This window comes from Humulus lupulus, chromosome X, assembly GCF_963169125.1.
Source record: "Humulus lupulus chromosome X, drHumLupu1.1, whole genome shotgun sequence".
NCBI lineage: Eukaryota > Viridiplantae > Streptophyta > Magnoliopsida > Rosales > Cannabaceae > Humulus > Humulus lupulus.
The window spans coordinates 260,727,576-260,751,953 of NC_084802.1; the positions used below are offsets into that span (position 1 = coordinate 260,727,576).

The 24,378-nt window shown below is 38.5% G+C and overlaps 2 protein-coding genes and 1 long non-coding RNA gene across 3 annotated transcripts; all 3 read right to left on the reverse strand.

The window, feature by feature from the left end:
* Positions 1–8,863: 8,863 nt before the first annotated feature.
* LOC133804592 (uncharacterized) lies at positions 8,864–10,022 on the reverse strand. Its single transcript, XM_062242739.1, has 5 exons — positions 9,921–10,022; positions 9,748–9,831; positions 9,525–9,656; positions 9,155–9,400; positions 8,864–9,077 (listed from the first exon to the last, which is right to left on the reverse strand). Exons 1-5 carry the CDS (start codon positions 10,020–10,022, stop codon positions 8,973–8,975), a joined length of 669 nt encoding a protein of 222 aa, XP_062098723.1. The 3' UTR covers positions 8,864–8,972.
* A 258-nt stretch (positions 10,023–10,280) lies between these two features.
* Positions 10,281–11,451, reverse strand: LOC133804591 (uncharacterized). Its single transcript, XM_062242738.1, has 2 exons — positions 10,518–11,451; positions 10,281–10,412 (listed from the first exon to the last, which is right to left on the reverse strand). The coding sequence occupies exons 1-2, from the start codon at positions 11,211–11,213 to the stop codon at positions 10,281–10,283; spliced, it is 828 nt and encodes a 275-aa protein (XP_062098722.1). The 5' UTR covers positions 11,214–11,451.
* A 419-nt stretch (positions 11,452–11,870) lies between these two features.
* Positions 11,871–12,894, reverse strand: LOC133805127 (uncharacterized). Its single transcript, XR_009878853.1, has 2 exons — positions 12,631–12,894; positions 11,871–12,306 (listed from the first exon to the last, which is right to left on the reverse strand). It is a non-coding gene; the product is annotated as an uncharacterized LOC133805127 (long non-coding RNA).
* Between the last annotated feature and the right edge of the window lie 11,484 nt (positions 12,895–24,378).

Consider the following 24,378-nt stretch of genomic DNA (forward strand, 5'->3'; position numbering starts at 1 on the left):
GAGGCCCATCGATCTCTTACGATGCCTATCGAGGTATTCCCTAAGCTACCCCAAAAGACGGACCATCGAGGCCCATCGATCTCTATCGATGCCTATCGAGGTATTCCCTAAACTACCCCAAAAGACGGACCATCGAGGCCCATCGAACTCTATCGATGCCTATCGAGGTATTCTCTCAAATTCCCACAGGCATGTGTCATCGAGTCCCCCATCGATTCTTATCGAGTGCCATCAATGTATGCTCTAAAATTCCCGAAGCCTGTGTCATCGAGTCCCCATCGATTCCTATCGATGTCTATCGATGTATGCTCTAAAATTCCCAAAGCATGTGTCATCGAGTCCCCCATCGATTCCTATCAATTTCCATCGATGTATGCTCTAATAAATTCCCAAAGCCTGTGTCATCGAGTCCCTCATCGATTCCCATCGATTTACAATTTATATTATTGCATATAACCATTAATTAACCGCTTGATTTTGAAACCAACGTGTAAATAGTTAATCATTGTGTATTAAAAAATAGTGTCACTTATAATTTTGTACAATAAATTTCATATTTTATTTGTACCAATACCATCATAAACTTTAAATATACATGCCCATAATATTATACTTAATTTTTACCATTTCATATATGGTATACTTATTAATACATTATTTAAATCAATTAAATAGGATAGTTTTATTATATAATAAAGGAAAAATATCATCATGTGGTTTTGGCCAATAAATGGAAATCAAAGATTTTCCTGCGTGTGAAAGGGAAATGTGTTTGAGAGAAAACAAAAAAACAAAAATCTAAGGATAAATAAAGAGATATTGGTTGATTGAGATTGGTTCATCTGACGGTGAAAAAAAAAAGACTCTTGGAATGATGGCACTGCAAAAATAATAAATACCATGTAGACACGGTTTGGACAGTCCCATCAGAACTGAAACCATCATTTTTTTCATTTATTGCCTTGCGTGTGAATCTGTTAATATATATTTCATTTATTAATATTTGACCTTCTGTGTCTTTTAACGTTTATGCTTCAGATTGTAGCTCATACAAGAGAACAATGGCTTCCAAAAAAAAAATGGTAGGAAATCTTCACATTCCAGAAGGGAGTTTGCTCAATCAAACAACTGGTCCGACTATTCTACAGGCAGCACTCCGTACTACTCTGACGACTTTGAAGTCAATGTAAACCACGACCAAGGTTTTCACCCAAACCCTCCACCCACTATGTCGCCGTCCATTGAAATCCAAGAGAGGTCAGCCAATATTGTTTTGCATGAACTCTCTTCTGACACCAGCGATGCGGAGGAACATCAAAGAATGGGAGGCAAGAAATGTGGGGACGGGGAGGAAGGTATTCATTTTCTACCCATTCTTAACTTTGTAATTTATAATTTTTGGTAATCAGCCCAACATAGCATGAGTTATATCTATTTTTAATTTAGTTTGTTTAACATAGTTTTTATTTCAAATCACATGATGAATATAATCTATTAATGTTGTTATATACTAAAAAATGTTGTCCTAATTTATTAACCCTCGGCGTTATGAGGAATCTCTTTCAAGCCAATGGATATAAGAGCGATGGGTGCTTCTGTGCAGACTACACCGACTTCGGTGCTTCCCCATATTCATCCGAGGATGCACAACCATCGTCGCCGTCATTGATGGTGATAGATCCACAACTCTTCCAACGTTATACCATGAGCAAACTCGATGACATCAAAATCAGACAAATAGAGTGCAATAAGAAAATAGATCGCCTGTCTTCTCAGATGGCTGCCTACTTCAATGGTGCTGGTCCCAAGCCTACTCCACCCACAACAGGTCCATCTACTGGAATCAACAACGGTAATGATAAATAGTTATGTATTATCGTTGGGAGGTTTCTGCAGTTTTAAGGATTAAGTTTTAAGGATTAAGTACTATATTTTCGTTTGAACTTGTTTGGGGTTACGGAACAGACTCAATATTTTGTATGGTTTGTGTTAGTAAACACGACTTTTGCCTGGAACTATTTCACAATCTGTTTTGGACATGCCCCTTGTAGTACTAATTATGCGTTGGAAGCAAAGACCTGATTTTGCTATAGATAATGGCTTAAGTTTTTAATTTTAGTATTGTGGTTCCTGTTTATTAAGGTTAATGTGCCTCTACATCATCAATTCTGAGTATGTTTGTTTTAGGGCTGTTTACACATGTGTATAAATAATAACAATTTTGTTTGAAATTTTATACCCACAACATATTAATTAATTATTATTATATATAACAGATTTTATTTAATTTAATAAATAATTAAGGGTGTGATTGGTATAGAATTCCAATCAGAATTTATGTTTTTAAAATTTAAAAGTTGTGGACGTACACAAAAATCTTGTTTGGTTTAACATTTTTTAAAATAATTTTTAAAAACAAACTCTAATTTATCAAAGGATTCAGGAAATGAAGTTTTGACGTTTTCTTACTTGTTTCTTATGTTCTCATTATATATTAATAGACTTTTTACATTTTTTTAAGGTCTATGTTATGTACAATAATTTCTCTTTACTAACAATTTTTTTTTCTTTCTACACTTCTGGTGTTAAATTATTTACTCTATTTTTTTTAATAAAAAGGGTATTTTCTTCAATTTTAAATTCTTATTCACCTTTATAACTATATTTGTTAAAATATTTAATTGTAAAATTATACAAAGGGATGCAATTGATTCTAATTTATAATATATATTTTTAAATAAAATTAAGGTAATGATAAAATATTTTATAAAATAAAGATTACAAAAAAAAATTACTATTAATAAATAAATATAAATTTATCATTTCAATTCTATACTAAAAGTTAAATATTATAAAATAAAAAATAGCTATCGAGGTATTCCCTAAACTACCCAGAAGCCTGTGCCATCGAGGCCCCATCGATCTATATCGATGCCTATCGAGGTATTCCCTAAGCTACCCAAAAGCCTGTGCCATCGAGGCCCCATCGATCTATATCGATGCCTATCGAGGTATTTCCTTAAGCTACCCAGAAGCATGTGTCATCGAGGCCCCATCGATCTCTATCGATACCTATCGAGGTATGCTATAAAAGTCCCAAAGTCTGTATCATCGAGTCCCCATCGATCTCTATCGATACCTATCGAGTTTCATGAAAAATATCGAAAAAAACACACATTTCTCATTGCCAACCCCGATCTATCCTATCAATAAAAACCAACAAAAATAACCAGGCACATAGATATAAAACGAAATCCCTCACCTTCTCGACGTTTCCTGAAAATGTGGTTGGCTTTCTAGACGGTTGGCCTTCCCCTTCTCCGATCGTCAAGTCCGACCTTTGGCTGCCCTGCTTGGTGTTGTTCGTGGAAGACGAAGAAGCTGGGTTTGAGAAAAGCATGCATTAAAAATCAATAAAACACGCCTTTATATATATATATATTTTTTTTTTACAATTTATATTTTGCATTAATTAACCGCTTAAAAATCAATAACCATTAATAGATAACAACGTGTAAATAATTAATCATTGTCTACAATAAATTTCATATTTTATTTCATATATGGTATATGTATTAATACACTATTCTAAAATTCCCAAAACATTTTCGCATCGATTCATATCGATCTCTATCGATGCCTATCGAGGTATTCCCTAAGCTACCCAAAAAGACGGACCATCGAGGCCCATCGATCTCTATCGATGCCTATTGAGGTATTCCCTGAACTACCCAAAAAGACGGACCATCGTGGCCCATCGATCTCTATCGATGCCTATCGAGGTATTCCCTGAACTACCCAAAAAGACGGACCATCGTGGCCCATCGATCTCTATCGATGCCTATCGAGGTATTCCCTGAACTACCCAAAAAGACGGACCATCGAGGCCCATCGATCGCTATCGATGCCTATCGAGGTATTCCCTAAGCTACCCCAAAAGACGGACCATCGAGGCCCATCGATCGCTATCGAGGTATTCCCTGAACTACCCAGAAGCCTGTGCCATCGAGGCCCCATCGATCTATATCGATGCCTATCGAGGTATTCCCTAAGCTACCCAAAAGCCTGTGCCATCGAGGCCCCATCGATCTATATCGATGCCTATCGAGGTATTTCCTTAAGCTACCCAGAATCCTGTGCCATCGAGGCCCCATCGATCTCTATCGATGCCTATCGAGGTATGCTATAAAAGTCCCAAAGTCTGTATCATCGAGTCCCCATCGATCTCTATCGATACCTATCGATAACAAAGTAAAATATTTATCTAACTCCACAAATTGTAAATTGAGTTTTTTTAAAAAAACAAAATTTCTTCCTAATTTTCTTTAATTTTTCTTACAGTCTTGATTTTTTTTTCTTCTGTCCTTTTTACAAGTCAATTACTTTTTAAAATTTTTATCATATAAATTTAGTAAAATAATTAATTATAAAATCATATAACAATATAATTTAATTCTAATTATAAAATCATATAAAAAATATTTTCACTTCAATTATTATTATACCAAAAATAAAAAATATATGTTACATATTCAATTTTTAAATTTTCTACCAAAAAATTATTCATTTTTATAGAATTCAAAAATAGTCTTCAGATACTAAATCTAGAATCTTTTTTCAGAATCATACTTTTTCAAAATATAATTTTTAAATTACTAATTGATGCCCTAAAAAAAATATAACTAATAAAGTTAATGCCCTAAAAAAAATATAACTTTAATTTATAAAAAATATCAAAGTTAATGACAATGCAATATAAATTGTTATGAATTTAATTAATGTAATATTATAAAATTTTAATTTATCAATATAATTAAATTTTATCCTGTCACACCATTTCAAAATAAACCTCTCTTAAAAAAAAAAATTATGTATACTCAATCACGATAAACAATAGTATTTTATAAACAATAGTATTTTATCTTTTATATGTACTTCTCATGCTTCACTAATATTCTCCATAAAACAATGTATGAGGGTAGTTATGTCAATTTACACATGGTTATCAGTGTAAATGGTTAGTTAAAAACCAGAGTTATAATTGAATAGTTTTGGCCTATTTTGGATCGTTACACCTATTTTAACAAAGGCCACGTATACCTGTTAGGGTTGGGTAGGTTGTCAATTAATTTGTGGGATAAAATATACAGATTTCTCTTCATTCACGATTTTAACATCTTTTGACACTGTACTCAACTACTGTGAATCTGATCTCAAAACTCCATTCCCAACCTTCACAAAGTCTGTGTAGAATACTTGTACCATCGAAGAGATTCGACAGCGGTGCTGGGTGGGTACAAAAATATTCTGTGGACAGCGGTGGTCGCCGAATTAAAAATCGCAGCCGCCGACAACCTTCGAATCCAATCGTCGGCAAGCAGCAGAAATTCGAGATCCGTTAAAAGGTGTATGTTCTTTAAATAAATCACTTTCCATTTTAACTTCATCCATTTATTATTTACTTAATATCCATTCAAGTTAGAGACGAAAATTTATGTTTAAAAATGTAGGTGGAGGAAAATTAGGGACCTGAGAAATCGACCAAAACCATCCGCTCTGATATATATATATATATATATATAAAGCATATATCTTCACCAAACTAATGCAACAAAGTTTAGGAAAACATAGGCAGGGACACAAATGGCATCCTCAAGTAAAAGTCATATATCAAAAATGACAACTTTACTGCACTCCTGAGGTAGGGTTAGAAAATATGTTTAATTCGTCTTACATTGGGGAATACATATTTGGCCATGTACGAATCACAAATTTATTTGCACTCTTTGTTGTACTATTACCTTAATTTGTCTCATCGCGTTTTTTATTAAAATTTTAACTGTCACTTCAATCTAGCTTAAATTTGGTAATCGAATTTATCAAAACACGGAACATGAAAAGAGGAATGACCATGTCCGAAGAGGTGAAGATGAAACTGGCCTCCAAGCGTGTATGTAAGTCGGACACCCCCATCTCTTCCTCCTCCAGCTCTGGCACCAAGGAATTCATGGTGGGGAAATCCGACCACAACTCAGACATCATTTTACACCAAGGACAGCATGGCATTCGTAGACCGAACAAATTAAGGACAAGGAATTCAGTGGACACTATCCGATTAAATTCAATGGACCACCTTTCATTTGAGGTACTCAATTTAAGTATATATAGCTCCAATTTCATATACTCAATTTAAGTATATATAGCTCCAATTTCATATAGGCATTTAGCTGGACAAACACTTATTCCAACGTATTATTAAAAGTCATTCCTAGTCCTTACACCTCTCGTTTGGTTTTACTTGTTTCTATTTTTATGCATACAACATAAAATTTGCTCATTTGTATTGGGAAGGTCGGTGTGGGTTATTTAAATTATCTTAAAATTGAAAATTTGTATTATTATGAGTACAAAATTAATTAATATACCATGTCAGGAGAAAGAGATTGATATTGACGGGGCAGGAGATTGTGAACTAATCATCGAATGGTATGCTAAGCTCCCAAATTCAGTAAAAGATAGAGTTAGAGTGACAGGAATACAACCTTTAGTGGATGGCATAAACCAATCAGAAATGGATGTTGCACTATTACAAGTACTTGGGGAGAAGTGGTGGGACACAACACATACGTTCATATTCGAGAAATTAGGAGAGATGACATTGACCCCCAAGGATTTTAGTTCAATTTCTGGAATACCAGTGCATGGTAACCCATTGAAAATGGATAGACGCATCCACAAAAATATAGAACAACTAACAAAGTTAGTAGGACAACCACTAGCAACCATTGGCAGAAGAAGGGTGAAATTGAGTTGGCTATACACAGCTTATCGCAATATGCAACTAAGAAATATTGAAGACCATGATATTTTAACCAGGGTCTTCATACTCGCACTACTTGGGTGCACTTTGTTTGCACGTTCTAATAAGATGGTGCACTTGCACTACTTACCGTGTTTGGCTAGTATAGGAGATATAGGATCTTTCAATTGGGGGGGAGCTGCATTGGCTTTTATGTACCAGCAAATGGATGACTTATGTAGACACAACACACACTGCATGGGAGGCCTTTGGAAAGCATGGGAGGTAATACAAAATCTCTGTATGAGGCATGTTTGTGTTGCCATTTTTCTAGTCATCATAGAATGTTGTATAAAACATTAATTTTTAATATATTATTGAAACTTAACAAACAATTTTCTTCTTATAACAGGTTTGGGCAAGGGAATACCTACCATGTGTGCGTGTTACACCACAATCGATATCATCAAAAGTCTTTCCACGAAGCCTTCTGTGGAGTAATTGCCCTCCACCAACAATGGGGATTGCGGCCCTGTTGAAGTACTATAGGGAAAAACTAACAAATCTAACATTGGACGAGGTAAAATCAAATGTACGCTATGCTAGCGTATAGACTGTAATTATGAAACCAAATTCACTAAATTTCTAATTTAACCAGGTTGACCTCTGTCCATGGGGAGATGAAGAAATTCAACCTTACTATGTTGCCCTAAGTGAGGTAGCCAACTCCAGTCGAATCTTACTGGTTGGCCCGAACGGAGCAGAGTGGTATTTGGGGGAGCGAGTTTCAATGCAAAGTTGTGGAATTGTTCCCAACCGAATACCACAACTACCACCCAAGTCAATGCTTGTTCGAGAAAAACTGGTCATAATTACAAAGCCGTGGTGTTTTTCTGGTAAATCGGCATCAGAATTCTGGGAAGAACAAACAAAGGAGAACTGTGAAAAGTACAAAAGAGAAGTTTTGTGTACAATAACACACCACAAGGTATGTTATTCAATTTGATGATGAAAGTTAACTTCAATATTATAAATCACTTGGTATGTGAACTGTGTATTTTTGTATTAAAAAAATTTAATCTCACTTTATCTCGCTATGCCACGAACTCCAAACATTATTTATTTTAATTATAGTACAAAAAGACACATCTATGTCTCAGCTGCATCCTTCATTCTAGCATTCCATAAAAATTTTCTGAATACTTAGAGCAATCTTATATATTTTTTTCAAATTCAATATTAGGTAACACAGTCAACACCAAAAATACTTATACGAAAAATAGATGCAGTTCAAAGAGAGTTAATGCAGCAAATGATTACAACAACGACTGCCTTGAATAATTACAAGTCCATACTTGAAAATGTCCACGAGGAAATGGTACCTTAAATCAAATAACAATCCACAAGAATAGGAATTATATTTAAATCAAAACTAATTGAAATTAATCAAATTGCAGGTTCAATGGACAGGTGAAGACAGCGAAAGTGATTTCAAAAGGGACAACTAAGGAGATTAAAAGGACTCCATCAACAATTCATATACTGGGCCCGTGGGGCAGCAGCAACAATAAAATTAAATTAATACTTGTTCTTCCTTCACTTTTAGAACATAATTACAATAATCAGGTTGTTGTTTATTAATGAACATTTATATGTCTACTTTAAAAACAACTATTGTTGCCCAAGTTCTGTATTATTAATTAATAGGACCACTTGTGCTGAAGTTTTGTATAATAACCAGTTTTTGAATCCAAGTAACATCCAAAATTAGTGACTGCTTCCTATAGTTGTTTAACAGTTTCATGGTTGAAATATCAGCCACGCGTGTGGCTCATTGGTTAAGTTCAAACATCTTTATTTTTCAACAATTTACAGCTTGAACAACACCAAGCTTTTCCCTAATTTTGTCAATTGAAATCACTATTATTTCTAAAAAAAATAGCTACTCCAAAGATTGTAGACTGGACAAAGAAATCCAAAATAAGGTATATTAACTATAAAATCATTGATAAATTGCAATATATTACAAAACTTAAATCAACACATTCATTGATTCCAATACACTTCAATATCTTCTTTTTCTTCTTCCTTAGCGTAGCTTTCTAACTAATGCAATCCTTGCATTTCATAATTGTGTGCCTATTCACATTACTCACAAAATTACAAAACAAAGTTAACAAACGCAGGACGCTTTCTCTATTATAAAATCTCTTCTTTTGTTCAGTGAAGATGTCAAAATTAGTGCCCCTATAACCTTCCAATCAAACTCCCGCGGTACCTAATACAATTCAAACATTAATTATTAGTAAAATTATATTTTCACACAATTTTTTTTAAACATTCAGATACACTAACATATAATGGTCCTATTCGAATAGGTATTCCAGGAACATAGTCATCAACCACATCATCTGCTTCATCACCTAACACTCCCTTCACATATTCTTGTAGAAGCATTCTTGTGACATACACACTGCAATCATAATCAACGCATTTGTATCGATGGGAAATAGGTTCACTTATACTAAATTGTGTAAAAGAAAAATCGGATCCGTAAACTTTTTTGAATTGTTCACTGAATGCATTGTCCATGGAGCATAGCTGTTCACAAAAGACACAAAAAATATTCAAAATGTGTAAAAAAAATGATAGTTCATAAATTTTGAAACATTTCTAAAAAATAAAATTATAATGTGAATAAAAAAACTACACAATATATACAAACCATCGACATAATTATGCCACCACATAATAAATACGAAGGAATGCTGAAGTTATCGAACACATTAACTTTCTTCTCAAACATATTGATTACGGCTAGAAACCAATGTCTTTTAGCAAGCACAGGCACGTAAACCTGCCAGATACTCATCAATAAGAATTACTAAAATCTCATAACAATAAAATAGGAAACCATAAATTATATTCATAAAAGTAATCAATTTAACCTTTTCCAACTGATCAACCTCTCCACACCATTCAAACCATGTCTTTTTATTACTTATAGTACTATAACATAAACTGTCTGGCCGCTACAAAAAGAAAATTAAAAAAACCAAACAATATTGTCATCAACATGGCATACAAAAAGAACAACAAAATTCTTTTAACTAATACAAACCGATAAAGCTGTCGGGATCCACCAGAATCTCATCTTTTTCCCATTCTTTTCCACTTCAACCGCTGATAAAATATCAATCATACAGTTGACAACCTTCGACATTAAAAAACTTGTCACATATTAGTTAATGTGAGTATAAGTCTTCATTGACCAACCTCAAAATTAAAAATTTATTTAACATCCTCACTCTTGCGCTGCATAGTTCTTTATCTCCCAAACTCAAAAAATCAGACCTCCGCCCAACTACTTTGTCTCCCAAGAAAACTATCTCCCTTATAAATGAAAAAATTAGTTCAAATAATTATATCATCTGTTTAAATATAACATGGCCAAATATTTAAATACAAAGCATTCAAAAGCTTACTCCGGAGTTAATTTCGAGTCCATCACATAGTTCAACAACTTTTCCTCAGAATCGTTCAACAACTCCAAATTTAACCACTTTGTTCGGCTTAAGAGGTCTCCACTAACGCAACAACGATCCAAAGTATACTAAATTCAAACACCACAAGTTAAGTAGATTCTAAGATCATTCCAACTACATGTATTTGTATTGGATTTAGTACACCAAAATCAAAAAAATATAATCAACAATACCTTCCCAACAATTTTATCAACTTCGCTATCTTCAATGTCATACATATCACAATCAAAACCACTACCTCCAAATTTCAAAACCAATTTCCTTTCATCCTCAAAGTGCCATTTTATTTTTTCTTCAGTCGTTGACAATGAAATCCTATCACAATGTTTGCTCTCACTAACAATATCTGTAAATTTTTCCAGTTCCATACATAAATCATTCCCTTCTACACAACTAGACCACACTTTCTCACTATGATTAGATACACCACTCTTCTTCTCCCTACCCACTTCAAGATCAAATAAAATCTTATCATTCAAACTATTACCATCAACACCATCAACCTCTAAATCATTCATTTCTAGAGTAAAAGTACCAATATTGGAAGGCCCCTCTCCAATTTCTACACCCAACTCATCGCAACCAAGCACACTAGGCAACTTATCAACTTCGCTTATCTCATTTAAGTCAACCAAACGAACCTCCTCCGACTCAAGTTGAACATTTTTAACCCCCCCATCAACGGGATCAAGTTTTCGCAACTCCAATTCCACTTGTAATGTTTTGGATTTAGATAACTCAACCTTTCCCAAATTCATTGACGGTGTTCCTACACTAAATTTATCTTCCAAACGACCCACCTCCACCATATCTACATTTGCACCATCCAATTTACTCAATTTCTCACTCACAATGTTACATTCACTCATTACCAAAGATGCCTTCTCCAAAAAAACTTCAAAAGAATTGTCCTATTCTCCTTCTCTAACCTCAGACAAACGAAGCTGGGAAACACCATGTCTAAGAGATGCAATTTCCTGCTTCAATTCCTTCACTTCACTCTCATGTGAATTCAATGCCAACAAGATGTCCCCTAACTTTTCCCTATCCATAGTTGCCTACAATAACAAAGAATTTATTTCCATAATTATAATTATTATATAATAATTTAAATTGGTTATCGACATTTACACATCATCAATGGTGTCACATTAAAATAATAATTGCTTCACCAAAATATCAGCTTCGCCTAACATATTGGAGAAACCCCCAAAATTGGGTAATATATTAACAACAGTAAAAACACTAATTTTAAACGACTTTAATTCCCAATCAAAACGAATTGCAGTCTATTGTTAAACTTTAGTTTTATATGGAATATGTTGGAATATGTTGTCCCTAGTTTTATATATAACAATATTATACATAGCTATAACCACCACAACCTTTTCCAATTCATGGGAATATATTTCAAATAAGTTTTCACAGACTACTTCAGAAAAAACCAACAAACCGAAGGGAAGTCATGAAATCATGTATATATATATATATAAAATAATAGAAATGCTTTAATACTTAACAAATCCTTAGCAAAAGTTCAATCTACTCAACTACATAAACGGTACCTCTTCATCAACCTAATACCATAAATGACACCTTCCATGCATAAACATCATTCTTCTTTAATTTAGCATTTTTTTCCTGCAAACCCCTCGCATTGAAACATAACAAGCAAACAGAATGCCAAACTAAAATCACTAAAATCACTAAATCAACTATTATTACTGGTCTTAACTGTACAAACCTGCTACAAATCTAACATCACTACGGATCACACAAAAATTACCCCAAAATAACAGAGTCCAACCTGCACACCCCAAAATAACAGAGTCCAACCAGCTTCGGTGCTTAGACAGAGAAACTTCACTCTCCAACTCCGCAGCCCCTAAATCCACAAATAAGAAACCACCAGTAGCCTTGCTTTGAAACCCAGTCTGAAATCAACCACAGCCTAACGCCCCACTGCCAAACACATATATCGTTAATTTACATTCGTATAATAGGTGGAAACTGTGAATTTCTTCACTATATTTTATCTTTATTTGTTGTTCAATTAACTATATATTTAGTCCCTCCATTACAAAGAGATATCAAAGCTTGGAGAGAATCAATGAATTAGTAATGGGTTCAATCCATAAACAGGCAAAGATAGTCTAGCTAACAATAATTTAAGCCAAAATCTTCATAACCCACCTTAAGTATCTGTGGGTAAGAAAATATCAAAGCTTGGAGAGATTCAATGAAAAATAATACAAATTGCAGACTACAGAGAAACTTTGTATATACCTGATCTTATGAGATGGGCAGGTTCGTGAAAGCTAAATTAATGGCAAGAAAATGATAATTGGACTTCAATAGGATAAGGCAAGGAAGTTTGAAAGCTATAGTGTTCCCTAGGCGATACGAGGTAATAGTTTGCAGGCCTTATATACAGTGATTCAATAAAAGCAATCACAAGCGGATGGATTACTTGGATTCCAGGTACAGCAGAGATCAATGGCCGGACTAGTTTGAAGTAAATAGATTCGTCTTACTAGCCTAACAAGAGCAGGAAAGTCGAAAAGAAACAGATTCGGAAGAGAGAGAGAGAATAGTTGTGAATGTGAATGGGTTCGATTGTGAGGGAAAGAGAGAGAGAATAGTTATGAGAGAGATAGACCAAATATTAAGAAAATCACAGCCCTTTATTTGATCAAAGGGTGCAAAATAAACGTCCCCACCGGTGGAGACGTTTTTACAGTCTCCACTTGAGCAATGCCCTAAATATATAAACGATTTATATATATATATATATATAAATCGTTTATATAATGTTGACCAGCATAACTACTAAACATATAGAACTACTTAAAAATGTATTTATGGTGTGTATCCATAAAAAAGAATATAACTACCGAAAATATATATATATCTTCCTCCATGGGCCATGTTGTGATGTACCTTTCAAAACTTTAGTCAATATGTGTCTTGAAATAGAGCAAAAGAATTCTCTGTGTATGTATATCTCTCCCTCTTTCTATCATATATATATATATATATATATATACACACATAAACATTTATAGAAAACTTTGTTCTCATTTACTTGAGAAAACAAAAAATTTAAATTTATTTTGTATTTAGTTGATATGTTTTTTATTTGGGTTATTTTTAGCAAAAAAAATAGAAATAGTTGCTGTGTCTTATGATTTAGTTGATGTGTTTAAACATTTGCTAAACTTCTTAGTTGATATGTTTTATGATTTAGTTCATTTATTACAAAAATTTAGAAAGAATTGTTGCTTCAAGTTTGGTTAATGTTAATGATGAGTTTATTTTTTTTAGTTGTTTTTTAATTTATTTGACTATATGTTTAGTTTTCTTAGAATATTATGTGCTGAAATCTATTTTTTTTTATTTTTTTTAGTTTATTTTGGGCATGTGGGTGGTTGCTTTGAGGTATATTTTAAGTATCTTTTTGGCACATTTTAATATGTAGTAGATCTAAGTTTTTTTAAGTATAATTTTAGTATACTTATAACATAATTTAAGTATGTGTTGGGTTGATTTTAAATTTTTTCAAGTTTAATTAAATTATGTGTGTTTCTTTTTATGATTTTTTGTGGTTGATTTTTAGTTATTTTAGGTATATGTTTAGTTGTTCTGAGGTATATTTTGGGTTAATTACTAGTTGAAAATATTCTTGGTTTAATTTTTTTATTTTAGGTATACTTTGGGTTTATATATATATTTTGAAAAATAATCATTGTTTAATAGTAATGTTTTTCAAGTTATTTTTTAGTTTTTTTTTATATGTTTAGTTGTTTTGAGATATACTTTGAGTTTATTTTTTACATAATTTAAAATGTAGGGATAAGTCTTTCAATGTTGTTGTTTTTTTTTATTTAATTTATTTTTGGTTAATGCAATAAGTTGATGTCTAATTCATTTGTAATTACTTTTTCAATGTTGTATTGCTATAGGGTTGTTGTCTAGTTGATTTTACGTTACTTGTCCAACATTGTTTGTTGTGGGGTTGATGTTTAGTTGAAATCGTATTTTTATAATTATGAAACTTTAAAATCATATTTTTGAAAACTTAAGATAGTAAAATTGAAAGAAAAAAAAATTAGAGGTGTTAAAAATATAAAAAAAAAATTATGTATTTATGAAAAAATCTCAAAATTTTGAGATACAAATGAGTGGGACCCAGACTATTTTATAGCCTTACTTTTGCACACCAAGAGTGTTAAAGTGGGAGGTGAATAGTATTTTTTTTTTGGCTAGATTGTCCAGCTTGGGACACGAACCAAGGCCATATATAAATATATATATATATATATCATTTTTATTCTATGTACTAGATTGTGCCTCTTAAAATATACGGTCCGTTAAAAATTTTTATTGAACTATTGATATTATCATATTGTGCCCCTATTACGATTTGCATAAAATAATTAGCATTTTCGCTCCCAAATTTTGACAACTACCAAATTATGCCTCATTTAATTATAAAGAATTTAAAATCTATTTTTCTATTAGTTCTTAAAAAAATTTAAGAAAAGTTATTACAAAAATTCAATAAAAGGTCTAAAATTATTTAAAATTCATTTTAAATACATTTTAAGTTTAAAAATATGTTTTAAAAGAAAAATTAAATTGTTACAATTAAAAAAAAAACATATTCTCTTCTACTTTATTCTTTTTTATTAATTTTTCTAATTACTTTATGTTCTCTCATTTTTGCCCCTTAAAATCATTTTAAAAATTAAATATATATAAAATATTATAAATTTAAAATGTACAAATTTTCAAATAAATATATAAAACTTAATTAATTAGAAAAATATATTAAAAAATAATAAAGAAGAAGAAAGGAATATGTTTTTTTTCTTTTGTAACAATTTAGTTTTTCTTTTAAAAAATATTTTCAAACTTAAATGTATTTAAAATGAATTTTAAATCATTTAAATTTTTTATTGAATTTTTTTAATAATTTTTCTTTCATTTTTTAAGAACTAATAGAAAAAAAGATTTTTAAATTTTTATATTTAAAGGGGGCACAATTTGGTAGTATCAATAGTTCAAGGGAGAATTTTAACTAACCGTATATTTTAGGGGTCACAATCTTGTAGTGTCAAAAACTCAAAGGGCAAAAATATTATTTATTCATATATATAGGGCACTTCTACACTGCAGTAACCAATTTTGTCCGCACACATAAGGAAATTTTTTCGTCCGTTGATGCATTCTGGATAAACATTTTTGGGACGTGTGATTTTCACTAAAGAAAGTTATTGTTCTGGGGACCACACAAGATTATATAAAACTTACTAATTTAAAATGAGAAATGCTAAATACATTCTATGTTACACTCTCTTTTATACTCTCTTAAATTAATGAATTACACGTGGATTCCACTAATAATTTGAAAAAATATTAAAATATAAAAAGTTGAATAAAATCCACATGTCACGCATGGATGAAAGAGGGTGTAAAAAGAGTACAATAGATAGTTTCCTTAGTACTCCCCATTTAAAATATGCAATGTTTCTTCTTAGCCAACAAGATTAATGTTTAATCTTTTCAAATTAAATATCTGTCATTCTGCCTGGTTGGATCCAATTTTTTTAAGAAATGATTGACACACTTCTAAATTGCACACAAAAGTTAAATATTTTGATGTGTAATTAATTTTAAGCGTGCATTTAAAAATGATGTGGACCCCACTTGAAAATATGTATTGTTAAAATTAGTTACACATTATCGTGTGTAATTTTTGTGTGCAATATGGGAGTGTGTCTAGCATTGCTCAATTTTTCTTACTACAGTAATGTAAGACCATCTCCAATGTGATATGTAAATATTTTGTTATATTTGACACAAAAAATTAATATGTGATATTGTTTACCGAGTTTTTCGGAAACGAATACAAACAGAATAATAAAAAGATAAGAACTGTAGAAGTGCTGAAATGTAACTAAACAAACAGTGTTTTTACGTGGTTCAGGCGTTAACAAGCCCTAGTCCACGAGTCGATGTTATTATACTTGGAAAAGGTTACAGTAAGATGGCTGGTGTACAAGAACTTCACACACTCACAGTGTTTCTCTCGGGTTCTCTTGAAGAAGATGAAGCTAGAGAGATTTTAGTAGAGTTCTTGCTATGTGATTTGTTCGCCCCCCTTCTTCTTGTAAAATGAAGGGGTCTTTATAGCTAGGGTTTCGGATTAGGGTTTTTCTCTACGTACATGAGTCTTAATTACACCAGCCATAAATAGGGGATACAATTACTGTAGTAGCATGGCTACAAGACTCTATGTGGGTATATTTACGTGAAAGTATGGGGAACACACAAAGTCAGCCGTCTTTTCCAAGTTGTCAGCGGAACAGTAGGCGAAAAGGTACCCTTAGGCGTGCTGGGATGTGTGCGGCTTTGACCTGACGGGCGTGTCAGGCGGGATCCTGTGTCAGGTGGATATCATTCCAAATATGCCTCCTCCAGGACTCGACTGTTTGGTTTTGTTCCGTGCGAGGCACGGAACTGTTTCCGCGGAGACCACTCGAAGAGTTTCTCCTGGAAGGGGCTTCCCCGAAGGATACCCCTTCGGGAGTCCGGGAGAGTTGACGAGTTTCCGTGTTGTGTTTGCTTGGAAGAGTAATCCGGACACTAAACGGGAGAGGCGAAGCCTTTCTGTCCATCCGCGAGCTCTGGTCACCTACCATGAAAGACATCGATAATTCTGCTTCCCCGAGGACATCAATCTAAACGCTATCCGGAAATTTGGATAACATTTACCCCCAAGGTCACGGAGCTTTGAGAGATCCGGGAGCTTGTACAGTCCTCCGGGTATTTCAGTCTCTTAGATTAGGCGAATGGCCACCTTCTGTGTTCCCGGAAGGGTTCCTTTTTCCCGCCTGAGTGTTAGTATGAAAAAGAAAGGGAATTTCTTCTGTTCGAACTCAAGTACTCAAGTGCGGCAAGGACCACGTGTCATGCTGGGAATGGTTCTGCGACCAAGACGTGTGCGTGAGGCGACTGGTTGAGTATGCGTGCGTCAGTCATCTGAGTAATGATTTGACGGTTTTTAATGGTACTCCGGGCCCGAGGTGTTGTAATGATGGGAAATAAATACTTTATTCCCATCCGAGGAGTCATAAATAGGATCTTCGCTTCACCTCCAGCCGTTGGATCTGATGCACACGGAATGGGAAGATCGGGACCGTCCATTTGAGGAATTCGAAACGACCTCTTCCCTGCTATAAAAACGAGGGAAAGGACCTTTCTTCCTCTTTACGCTTTCAAATTCTCTATCTTTCGGATTTTCAGATTTCCAAACCTTCGAACTCTCAGGCTTCCCAACTTCCGTTCCTCCGAACTTGCCACTTCTTTTGGTAAGGATCTGGAAACTTTTCTTTTGATTTGGCAGTGGGTTTATTCGCCAAAGTTCCTGGTTTGAATCGTCGTTCGTCTTTGCAGCTTTTACTTCTCGCGATCGTGCTGTGCAGTGATCCAGTTACTCCTTCAACCTCCAACTACCCGAATATCAGTAAGTATTTCTACTTTGCTCTTTCCTCCCAAACCTTAGGTTGTTGGTAGTTGTTAGAGTAGAGGTTTCTGCCATTATCGCTTATGTGCATGCGTGAATAGGGCTTTGGTAGGCATGTGATTGATGTGAGTCGATAAGTAGCCTTTTTTTGCTTTCTTTGGCGATTTGCGTTTGGAAAGTCGTTCCTTGTTTTGCTGTTTTAGGGCATAAGCATGAACGCCTTTAGGGTGTCTTTCTCTGGAAAAACACTTCTTTTGGTGGGCTTAGGCTCGGAGTCTGAGTCTGGTTCCTTGCTGCCCTTCGGGTGGCATGGTGCCAATCCTTCGGTAAGCTCGGTGGGAGCCTCTCCAAGCAGTTTTCGGGGAGGGTCTCCCCGACGCCTTTGATACCACTAGGGTATGACAAGGGTGCTGACTGCTTAGAGTGTTTTCTTCTTTCTTTCTTTTGTCCAGTGACGAACATCTCAAAGGAACAACTCCTTGCTGTGGGGGAGGCTGATTCTGCCCAGGAGAAGGGTTCCCCTGTCGCTGGTGCAAAGGGGAAAGGAAAGGCGAAAGTGGTCGCGGCTAGCCCACCGACTTCCAATAGTTCAATCTGGGAGATGGACCAAAAGCCGAACCTTTTCAGGAATTATGGCATGCTGGAGCTGTATTCCTCCGAGGCAGGCCTGAAGAACATCCCAGGTCTGATGTGGCACCGTCTGTCGGTGCTGGGCGAGTCGGCTAGCCAGAGTCACGAGGGCTTTGGTGCCTGGAGCTGGGCACACATAGTGTGTGGGGCGCACTTGCCCCTAAGGAGTTACATTGCTAATTTCTGTGTGAAGGCGGGGATTGCCCCCTTCCAGCTGATTCCTCCCAGCTACAAGCTCCTAGCAGGGTGGTTCATCTTTTGCAAGTCCCGGAAACTGGAAGCTCCTACCCCGGAGGAGGTGCTGTACTTCTACGGGTTGAAGTCTCAGCCTATGAGGGGTCATTCAGACAAGGTGGGGTTTTACAGGCTGGAAAGGCACCCGGACGTGATGTGCCCCACCTGTCATACCGCGAGGGTTCCAGACCTCCGGGAATACTGGGACCTGACGACTGGCTTTCCGCTGAAGAGGGTGCCAGCCTTATCTTTGGACTTCAAAATCCCTGGTAAGTGCTCCTTCCTCTCCTTTTTAACTTTGTTTCTTTGCGTTTGATTTGCCTTTTGGTAGGATCTCTAATGCTTGTATTTGAATTTTGCAGAAGTCGTTCCGCGGACACCTCGCTGCGCGGAGATGATAAGGAGGTCCAAGTTCTACGAAGGGCTTTCTGAGGAAGAGTTGAAAGTGGAGGGACTTGTGACCTCCGAATTGTTGAGGGAGTATGGGCTACTCGCCTCTTTCCAAAACATCGAGCCAGTGAGTGGCAGGGGGCAAAGTCAGGTGTCAGCTGACATCCGGGAGCAGATTGCCCTGGAGCTGTCCAAGGTGATCACCCAAGCAGCCCGGGACGAAAATACTTTATCTCCTAGTTGGGCGGAGAGGTTCCCTGACCCCCAGCCGGAGGAAGAGGAGATCGAGGCTCGCCACGCCGCGGCTTACCCTAACGAAGGGGCTCCGGGGGCTAGTACCTCCGGGAGAGGTAAGACTAGTTTTCGATTGATCCACACCCCCAGCCTGTCTGAGGTTTCCCGGACCTCTCAGATGGGGTTTGATCCCCGTTTCCTTAAGCTAGATCCGCGTAGGATACCCTTCGACAGATATTGCGATAGGGTAGATGAGCTCCTCGGGTGTCTGAGTGACGGTAGTCTGCCAGAAGGTGTCATCATGGTTGACCCTTCTTCCCTCAGCATGTCATTCCCGGACTTCAAGGAGTACGGGAGCTTCCTGGAGCAGGAAACGGTGTTTTGTTTTGCTCGGGGAAGGCCATCCACGTTTCTCGTGCATGGTCGTCCCTTTCAAACTTTTCTTTTTCTTGTTTCTTGTTCCCTGCTAGCGGGCTTGCTTGTGCTTTTATGTTGTTGATTGTCTTGTCTTCCGCTTATCTTCTTTCTCATTGCTTGTTGGTTCGTTAACCTTGCTTTGTACGTTTCTTGCAGAGTATCCAGAAGCCAAGATGTTGGGGAGGGTTACTTTGCTCATTAAGAAGGCTGCCACCAGCCAAGACCCGTCCACAGGGAAAGGACGGAAGACCAAGGCTGGTAGGGGAGGTAAAGCTGCCTCCCCCAAGAAGACAAGTGGCGAGGCGCAAGTGTCTCCGAGGGTAGAGAAGTCTCCTGCCGACGGGCCTTCCGAGACTATGATGGTCTCGAGTAGCAGCAGCGACGGGGAAGGGCTTGTGTTCCCCGTGAAGACAACTGGGGTGAGCAAGCGTCCCGGAGAAGATGTTGAGGGCGCTAAGAAGAAACGCCTTAGACACTCTTCTCCTGGTCGAAGGCAACAACAACAGCAACGACAGCAACCACAACTACAACAACAGCAGCAACAAGAACAACAGAGACAATCACCAACGTCACAGCTGCAGTAACCACAACATCCAAACCAGCAGCAGCAACAAGGGCAATTACTTCCGCTGCCGCAGCAGCAAAAGCAACAGATCGGGGCTTTAATACCCCGTCTGCCTCCTCCTCCAGCGCAAAGGGAGTCCACCCTTTCGGGGTCTCCTTCTTCTCAGACAACCAACCTTCCTCTGCCCGGCCTGAAGTTCCACTTCCCGCGGAAGCCAACCAGTTTCCCCGCTGCCCTCCTGGAGGGTGTAAGACGGGCCGATAGTTTTTTGAAGAGGCGGTTAGAGGCGGAGAAGGCTGTTACTCAGGGAAGGGCAGACAACTTGTCTGCCGTGAAGAGAGCTGAGCTGGCCGAGGGGGTGAGATCCCTTCACCCGGCCGGAGTGGTTTTGGATGGTCTAGCCTTGGAGAAGAGGCTGGTGCCTAGGCTCGGACGTGCATTGGCGCCGTTCGGAGCTGAGATGATGGAGGACATGGCCCTGAGCTTGTGCGAGCTCAATTCTGAGAAATGGGCCATCAGTAGCAGTAAGGATCCGCTGTTGCTGACACACGCTGTGAAGCAGCAACTGTCCGGGGTAAGCCGTCAGTTGTTGTGTTTTAGGATCATCTGTCTTTTGGTCCGGCTTAACTTATTCTGTTGTCTTTCCTTGCAGGCCTCTATGATCGCGGAACGCTCGTTCCGGGAGGTTGGTGCAGTTCTGGTTCAGCTGGAGGAGAGCCAGCTGGCTCGCCAGGCCTTGGAGGCGGAGAAGCAGAAACTGGCCCAACAGGCCTTGGGGGCCTCGGAGAAGATTGATCAGGCCCGGCGCACGGCTGAGGAAGAGGCGGACAAGAAATATCTTGCCAAATATCAAGAGTACCGGGCCAAGGCAGAGAATGAGTTTAGACAGGGGTCGGATGGGATGAAGGCCGAAAACTCCAAGCTCCGGGAAGAGCTGTCCCAAGCCAGGGTGGAGAAGGACACCTTGGAAGCTCGCTTGCAATCAAAAAATGATCTCCTCCTTAAGCAGCAAGAGGAATATTCCACTCTTTCGAGTAAGCTGCACGAGGAGGAGCAACTCCATAAGAGGAGCAGGGATCTCGTGTCTATGCTGCAGTTGGGGCTCGCCGAGAAGGATAAAGAGATTGGGGCCTTGCAATTCACTGCCAGGGGGCATGTGACCGAGAAGCAATCCGTGCTGAACCAAAATAGGGAGCAGCGCAAGGAGATTGATTCTCTTAAGGGGGAGCGGGATGCCTCCAAGGCCGAAATGGAAAAATTGAGGGCTCAACTAACTGTCGCGGAGGCACAGCTGGCAACCTCCGAGGCGGAGCGCTTGAAGGAGAAGGAGGATGCTGAGGTGATACTGAACAGGACGATTAATATATCGCATGTGGTCCTCATGCATCAACTCTGGAAAGTGAACCCGGAGGTATTAGGCTATCTGGGAGACGATGCCGAAGCCATGAGGGAGAAGCTACTCGTGTGGGATCAAGGCCCAGAGGCGTACGTGCAAACTTTCAACATTGACGAACGCGCTGTAGGCCCTGAGGTGGGAGATCCCGGAGAGGCGGGGACCTCTGAACCTTCCCGTGACAAAGTTCCGCCTTCCAATGAGCCGACTCCGCCAGCCTCAGTTGAAGCCGATGCCCCCGAAGCCGCGGTCGTGGAAGCTGCAGCTACCCCCAATGCTTGAAGGGGTTTTATCTTTAATTATTTTTCATTTTGAGTTTTTCATTGCGGACATATTTTCCATAATTATAGCATTCTCCTTTCTTTTCTGCTGAGTTCTTTATTTATCTTTGCGCTTAGGGTAGACTTTTATACGGTAGAAACTGTTGTAGGGGCGCATGAGGTTTTGGTTCCAACGGCCAAAACCTATGCCCTTCCCACTTGAAGCTCTAACGGATGATGTCTTTTCCCACGTAGTTTCTAGGTTACGAAGGTTTCCTGGTTCCAACGCCCAGGCTCCTTTCACCGTATTTTAGCTTTCCTAAGGCAAATAGCCAATCCCGGGACTTGTAGTTATACTGTTCGCTGGGGTTGCTACGGTGAGCCGTTCCATGGCTTGGAACGGGAGTTCTTTTGGTGAGCGTCGCTAGACTTAAGGTTAGATCTTTGCGAAGCAAAACTAACTGTTGTTGCGAACCTCATGGTGGCTGACTTCAGGGACCTGGCATGGAGCCCTGCGAGGCAAGGCTTGTTGCTGTCGGGGAAATCGCCACGCCCACCAGGTGTGATCCCGGAGCAGGGGCTTTGCGAAGCAAGGCCTACTGTGAGTGGGGGATCGACCATGTCTGCTCCTGGAGCTGAAACTTGCAATGGCCGAGGAGCTCGCCATGCATTATTTTGTGAGATCCGGAGCTGGAGCCTGCGAAGCAAGGCTTACAACGGTCGCGGATCTTGCCATCTCTCGCCTTGCGGGACCCGGAGCTGGAGCTTGCGAAGCAGAGCTTTACAGCGATCACGGATCTTGCCATCTTTCGCCTTGCGGGACCCGGAGCTGGAGCTTGCGTAGCAGAGCTTTACAGCGATCGCGGATCTTGCCATCTTTCGCCTTGCGGGACCCGGAGTTGGAGCTTGCGAAGCAAAGCTCTACAGCGATCGCGGATCTTGCCATCTTTCGCCTTGCGGGACCCGGAGCTGGAGCTTGCGAAGCAAAGCTCTACAGCGATCGCGGATCTTGCCATCTTTCGCCTTGCGGGACCCGGAGCTGGAGCTTGCGAAGCAAAGCTCTACAGCGATCGCGGAGTATTCTGCAAAGGACTTGGGGGTGTTTTGGCGTAGCTCTATGAACGTGCCTCAACCCCCAGTCCTGTCCATCGCTGGGCTACACAGGAGATAATTTTCATGATACATAATGGCAGGCATTTCCATGGCAATTTTCACATAAGCACATAATGCACATATGACACGTAATGCAAGCATGTTCATGGCAACAAATAAACCTAAGCTTAACAATTTAAACATTTCAAACAATTTAAAATTTTCAAACACAATGCTAGCACATAAGTGGTGTTCTGTGTACATTTTGTTCAAGGGGCGTATGGCTATGCCTTAGCCATGTATACCCCCCCAAGTGAGCGTGGGGTCCGGACGTCTCCGGACCGCGTGGTCACTTGTTAAAATGCAGCTTTGAACACAGGGATAAAAAGTGCAGTAAAAGCGGAGTGAATCTCTCCGTGTTTCATTAAATTAGCCTGCTAGGCGTGAGTTTTACAACAGGGAGGATTATTTCCACATTTTTCACTTTTGCTAATTTCACCAAGGACTTCCGACTAGATGGTCCGGGGCCTACTGGTAGTAACGGCGGAGGTGCTCCGCGTTCCAGGCGCGCGGGACTTTAGATCCGTCGAGTCTCTTTAAGTGATACGTCCCATGGCCCACTTTTTCTTGGACTTCGTAGGGGCCTTCCCAATTGGGTCCGAGGACTCCCACTCCCGGATCCTGCGTAGCAGGAAATACTCTCCGTAGGACAAGATCCTCAACTTCGAATGTACGGCTCTTGACTCTCGTGTTAAAGTGTCGGGCTATCTTGCCTTGGTACATTTTTAGTTGGACCTGCAACTGCTCCCGGAGCTCTTCGATCATGTCCAATGACTCCTGGAGAAGGGCATGGTTCCGGGCAGGGTCGTAGGTATCTTGCCTGTGAGAGGGGATCATAGTTTCTACTGGGATGACGGCCTCGCAACCGAAGGTCATGGAATAAGCCGTGTGCCCCGTCGAAGTTCTCTATGTTGTGCGATAGGCCCAAAGTACTCGCGGAAGTTCTTCCGGCCAGTGAGCCTTGCAGGCTTGGAGTTTTTTCTTCAACGTGGTCTTTAATATTTTGTTTACAGCCTCCACTTGCCCATTAGCCTGGGGTCTGGCGACTGCGGAAAAGCTTTTGATAATTCCATGCGAAGCACAGAAGTTCGTGAAGTGTTCACTGTCAAATTGCTTTCCGTTGTCGGACACAATTTTTCGTGGAAGCCCAAAACGACACACTATATTCCTGATGACAAAGTCCAGTGCTTTTTTAGATGTGACCGTGTTCATAGGTTCAGCTTCAGCCCAT